This window comes from Topomyia yanbarensis, chromosome 3 (assembly GCF_030247195.1).
Source record: "Topomyia yanbarensis strain Yona2022 chromosome 3, ASM3024719v1, whole genome shotgun sequence".
Classification (NCBI taxonomy): domain Eukaryota; kingdom Metazoa; phylum Arthropoda; class Insecta; order Diptera; family Culicidae; genus Topomyia; species Topomyia yanbarensis.
In genome coordinates, this window is record NC_080672.1 from 17,147,316 (window position 1) to 17,153,906 (window position 6,591).

A 6,591-nucleotide genomic window follows, 5' to 3' on the forward strand; every position below is an offset into this window, starting at 1 on the left:
CAGAAAAAAATTTACCAGAAAATACCACAATTCAGAAAATTATTTGTCCAAACATTCAAATTTTTCTACCAAATTCTTGCTATAATCACAATACATATCGGGAGTTTAAATAAATCACAAACAGATTAATAATTTTATTACGATTTTCAGATACATCGAAGGGTTAAATTAATTGCTCAAATATCTCAGAACATGTTCATCACAGAGTCGGTTTCTTCGAAAGCATTATCATAAAAAAATTCTGTGGATAGGAAGTCAAAAAACCGCTCCGTTTCACCTAACAGAGAGATTGAACCGTTCTGATATTTTTTTGAATTTGTTCAATTAATTGCTATCATCCTAACTAAATCCAACTCTATCTAATTAATCATGCACAAATATCTATTAACCATCGTCGGTAAAGGGTTTCACACGAAGTAATGGTTTTACTTAATTTTCAACCATATTTTGCAACAGTTTTTCATTTATTGTTAGTTTATCAGTAGCGCTGAAAAATGTCTTCGATATTACCCTGTAAAAATAATCTATTCAAAAAGGGCTAAATCACACTCATAAATAATACTAAGAATAAAAATAACTCAGACATCGTATCGCATGATATTGACCACCTATAGTTGTTGATGTTCATCTCCTTTAGACTTTTCACTTTCACATCGCATCAAAGTGAAACCGGTGCGCCTCAAGTGACCTTTGAATTTTGTCCTCGCGTTTTTCCTTAGCATATAGTACCAGAATTAGTAGCAGTATGACCAAACAGATACCGCCGAGTGCAACCACACTCTTCAGAATCAGTTTGCTGGGTGTGACGAAGAGCTGCGCTTTCCACTTGTCCGGTTCCATTATGGGCCACGGAACGACAATCATCTGCGAGTTGGGAATAAGCTGCGTCCAGGTACGGGAATGGTTCGTTAGTCCAACTGTAAGCGAATCGACGAAATTTGGCGTTCGGCCCAGTCCAAAGGTGGTGTACGGGAGATGCAGTGAGAAGTAGGCTGATTGAGGTAGCTGAGCGGAGGCGCCGTGTTGCGGATCTCCGTCCTGAGTTGTGATGTTGTATTCAATGCGCGGTCCGGGTAGATTCGTTCCTTTAAAAACATATTTGCTTAAAAAACCAGTAGAAATAGCTTAACCAAGACATGTTCACTTACCATAGGTTCTTTTCTTTCGTCCTAAGGGTGTCAATTTCTTTGGTCCGGTGCGATTGGAGAGTCCTGTGAGGACAATCACTTTGACGAAGTTAGCATCGTAATCCAGCGAGTTTCGGAAAGCCACCGGTCGTGTAGTATTACCAGCTCTCTCAACGAAAATCGCATCGAGAATACCATCGTTATAAAAGTCATAAAAGGAGCCCATAATTGTTCCGTTTGAAAACGGTGCCAAAGCCTTCCAACGAACGATAAATGTTCTCTTCATGTGATTACAGGCCAACTTCTCGCACAAAACGTTCTCCAAAAGAAACGTTTGCATTTGACCGGCTGGTTTCGATAGCGTTGCTAGCAAATCCGGATACCCATCTAAATTAAAGTCACCCCCACGAAGAGTTATAACTTGAGTTGCCCAATTTGATATATTAGGAACTACGAATCCCCACAGGTCATTATGGTCGTCTTTGAAGTCGATGTGCAAATCATGGAAGTGGTTTCCATGATGTACAAGAATACTGGAATTCTGACAATTGCTATCGAAACATACTGGCACAATCTGTAGCAAATTTCCATCCAATTCCACATCCAAAAATATCGATTGGCCAATATGCGACCCATAGTTTCCAACAGCAGCTTTAATTTTATGACTGAACACAAATCCACCGTTTGGTTCAACACCCTTCCACACTTCATAATCTCCCGTAGTCGTAAGGAACAAATCCGCAGTAAAGTCCTTGTCTAGATCGACGATAGCGTGAGAGTGAAAAACTTTTAGCTGCTCGCTAAACCTTGTATCCATTCGAATTACATCCGGCGGTTTACGGTGACTATCCTTTGGTTTTTTGAATATCCAAAACATACGCTCTCCTATCGTACTCATGCCAAACAAATCAATTATGAAATCCTGATCGTAATCTAGAGCCAATGGTTGCCCTCGCATTATAATAAGTGGCTCATCGTCCTCCTTAGAACAGTTCATATACTCCGAACCACCCCAGTTTATATAGACTCCTTGATTTTCCCCGTCCCGCTTGACCGTGATCATCACGTCCATGTAAGCATCACCGTCAAAATCACCCGGAATCACGCTGGTGATATGAAAATTTTTGTACTCGCATTTCGGTCCCTCCTGCAGCAACGGTTTGTCATCGCTTCCGAAAAGAATCTGCACCGTTCGGAAGTTGTTCCGCAGGACAAATACATCGAAAAGCTCATCCGAGTTGAAATCACCGTACGCAGCGGGAATAGTGTCGGTCATTGATCCGAAAACCGAATCTGTAATATCGATTATGTCTCCTCCATTGACACACAAACTGATCACACTCAGCGATACCAGAGCAGAGCGCAGGTAATATGCGATCGATGGGAACGGAAACTGCATTCTTACTGTAGAACGGATGACGAATTCTTTGTTCTTTGATTTGTAATTACGGATTCATGATAAAATGGCAACTGATTAACACTTTTTCGATTATTTTCGCACTACAGATTAGTTTAGCGACTTCTGTTATGATTCACTTTTGTCTCTGTCTCACTATATCTTTATCAATTCCTTCTGCTCCTTTACGTCAATATTGGTCCAGGTGGTTAAGTTTAGAAGAAATTAAAGCTGGGTTTTCAAAAGGTCGTAAGCGAAAGAAGCTCATACCCAGTAAAGTTCAGCCGGAAATGAACTGAAATTCTGGCTCGGTCCAGTTCGCCCACGGGCTCCAGTGACACAACCGATTCTATCTAGAATCGGTTGTGTCACTGGAGCCAGAATACGAACTGGAACCAGTCAGAATTCCAGTTCATTTCCGGCTGAGCTTAACTTGGTAAATTCACGGTTAAAATAAAATACCCATTAATGCGTATTATAATACTCATCTCCGACAAAACTGGGAAAACTCATTTATTGGGTAAAGATTACATGCCCAATAATGAGTACCACCAGTATACGTCAAAAACTGGGTAATTTTCTACCCAGTAAAACTATTTAAAAATGGGTAGAAATATACTCATTTTGCAGTACTTCTAGGAAAGAATAAATGGGTATCTCGGAGAAAAAATAGTTCAGTTCGTGAAAAGAATAGATTATGTATTGATTTATTATTTTTTTCATTAATCATTTGTATATAACACCAAATTTAGAATTTTATTCGTACCAGTTTTTCTGGCCCCAATTCCATTAACCGAGTCTCACATTGTCCTTCAGCTTGGCCTTGGTCCACTTCCCGGATGTGGAATAACACAAGCAGCGTCACCGGTTTCGACATGGTATCATCACCATTGAAATTCCTTGCGCTTCATTATTTATACCTATAACGTTTTGCCCGCACCTATATGAATAACAAAAATGACTATATTTCTGACAATAAATATTTAAATGTTATAAACGTACCTAACGATCCCTGTTAATCGGCCTGCGGAATGGAACTGTTAAGGCTAGTAGAGTTATCGCTAATCACAGTAGAACCGGATATCCGATATCACTTCGTCTTCGCAACGCTACATCCACCGGCAAACCAAACCTCTCAAAAATGCCAAGTGCTTTTCAACCATTTATGAGTAATATATTACCCATTGTGCAATAATGAGATGAGTAATATTTTACCCAGATTCTTATTCGAAAAACTACCCAATTCGTGACAGCTGGAATTGAATTGCGAAATGGGTAGTTCTGATACTCATTAATGGGTACTTTTATTTAACCGTGAACATTCACATTTACCCCATTTACCACTCCACCAGGCAAGGGTAACCAACCAATTTTGGACCCCTAGAGGAAGTGAAATTACCTTAACGTCAATAATATTAGCTTGCTTACGTTTTTAAAAAAAATATAATACATGTACGAGTCTGCTCCAAAATTACTATGCTTGAAAGAAAACTGTCAACGGATGTTTTATACATTTACATAAACTCGAAAGTGACATTTCCTTCCAGCATGAATTTTTACATTTCGGACCCTTCCACAACCTTTTCAAACATGTAACATGCATAATATCAAACCAGAGAAACTGATTTAATCAATAAAAAATATTACAATTGTATATTTAAATTCGATTTGAAAATGTCCACCGGTTCCTCTAGCCTATTGTTGCAATATGAAACGTTTTCGGTGATATTTTTCGAAACTGTGGATTCTGTTTAATTTTCAAAACAACCTAGACAACCTTAACGGCCAATTTCTTTACTAGATGAAAACCGGTTTTCGCTGAAAACCAGTTGTAATTGTTGCATCAAACCAAACAAATCCAGAGAACTCTCTTGTTGTCAGCCTTTTGATGCCAAATCATTATTTTTTATTGAAAACAATGACACTTAAATGTGAAATAAATATCATTTTATCACAAATAAATATCATATTTCCGAAATATAAATTGTATGTATGAATTCATAACGCTCATAACGCACGTCACATAACTTCAATGTATTATGTGCGTAACAATTATTGATGGCCACATAAATATTATATACCTTGAGGGCATGGATGTTATTTACCAACAACTATAGAATTATATGTGAAACCCCATTGCAAATTATTATATAGTTTTACACATAATAAAAATGTGTACTTTTTTAATAGTGCAATCTATTAGTAAAATTCTCGACAAACATATGATTACGACTTAAAAGCCAACTGTTAAAATTCACTTTGAATGAAAATTCCTGCCAAAACGGTCATTCGCCAGTCACAAATGTTGGTAGTAAACAAAAGAGAATAGTTTTCTCTAGCATTTAGTACTGTGAACTGTGTTTGGGCAGTAACGGTTTGTTCGGAATTTCCCTTTAAAGAGAATTTTGACAGTTGGCTTTTAAGCCGTAAGCATATGTTTGTCGAGAATTACAAATATTCATTTTGCTCGAAACAGCCATTTTGATTATTGGCCCTTTTCAAAAAGAAGACGCGAAGTAAACAAAAATAAAGCGGAACTATTTCGATCGTGAACCGACAAATGTGCCTAAATAACAAATGGTCGATGTTAAGTCAGACCGGACCAAGTCGCAAAACATCAAAAAATGAGTTAATGATAGCACTGAATAAAGAATTCTTTCATCTACATTCCACTTTTACCAGATTTGGAATATGAAACAATAAACAAGAATTATGGTAAAAATTATTTTCGAATTATAATGTAAAGGATGCTGCGATTCAAACTTTAAACGCGTTTTTCTCGAAATCAATGCACTGTCACTTAGTCCGGTCTGACCTAACACCGACCAAATGTACATAAACGGAGATTTGATTAATACCTTAAGGACATTATACATGCGAGCCACAACAAAGCTCCTACGCCACACACACCCCTCTCCCCTGCCTAGCCATGTATCTGACGTGAGCAAATATAAAAATACGTTTTTCAACACACTAACCTTGCTGGTGTGCCACGAAACTACTACTTAAGGAAGCTAGAATATTTTCCTATGCAATCAATCCGAGTTTTTGACGGAATTCCATCTGTAGCTCCTGTTTTGTGCGAAAATATAACCCCTCTTCACTTGGGGTTCCTTTCGAAACACTCTTTTTCTCGTTTTCATTGCACTTTTTCAAATGCACTTTTTCACACACCACTGCAAAAACACTCGCGAAAATTTAATCGTTTACTAACAAAACCTCAAATTTTCTGCCAATGTACAGATGACCAAAGGAAAATGTTCGGAAACTCTCATTTGTGCGTTTGAATTTTCACTTCAGATTTCAGTTTTTCCTAATGTAAACAAGCGAGTCGGTGCCTAGCAACGTGGCTTCCACATATCTTCACCTTAAAGAGGAGTAAAAATACTTCACAAAAAAATATAAAAACTCATTTATAAATATTTCACACTTCATGAAAATCAATAAAAAATCAAAACGGTGGATCCGACTTTCAACTGTAAACACACCGCCAGGCAGGTTACGCCTCTGCATTTCTAAAGTAGTGTATGTCGTGTCCGGACGAACCAGTAGCCGAACCTCCTCGTTCAAAATCAATCACACAACTGACGAGCTTTTTCCTACTCGTTTAATTCTATCTCTTTTGAACAGTATACTCTCTCCGCTCCAACAATTTTATTTTAATATTTCTCTCTCTTCGTCTCATTCCCTACAGTGTATACAGGCGAAATTGACAGCATAATTGTTTACAAGGTCCGTAAACATAATCGCCCTAAACAAAAACCAAATGCTTGTTACGCCCCGGGAGAATAACAAATTTTACCCTCCAGCGAGCACGGCGAAAGCCACATTTGTTTTTGGTTTTCTGGTGACACTGCAGGGCGAAATTGAGAGTTGAGAGTCGTCTAAACAAGAGGGCAACTCGAAAATGGCCTAATCAACATTTCATAACAACACTCGGCGAAATATTTGTTTTTTTTCAATTTTATCAACGAAAACGTTATTATATAAAATATTATGCTTCCGAAAACTAGTATTGTTTCAAAGTGTTTCAATACATTTGAGAGCGCAGTATGCAAACACTGTTAA

General features: G+C 37.8%; 1 protein-coding gene across 1 annotated transcript; it reads right to left on the reverse strand.

Annotated features, from left to right (window-relative positions):
- Positions 1-104: 104 nt before the first annotated feature.
- On the reverse strand, positions 105-2,684 carry LOC131690477 (T-cell immunomodulatory protein). The gene is made up of 2 exons (XM_058976279.1): positions 1,149-2,684; positions 105-1,085 (listed from the first exon to the last, which is right to left on the reverse strand). The coding sequence occupies exons 1-2, from the start codon at positions 2,524-2,526 to the stop codon at positions 649-651; spliced, it is 1,815 nt and encodes a 604-aa protein (XP_058832262.1). The 5' UTR covers positions 2,527-2,684; the 3' UTR covers positions 105-648.
- Between the last annotated feature and the right edge of the window lie 3,907 nt (positions 2,685-6,591).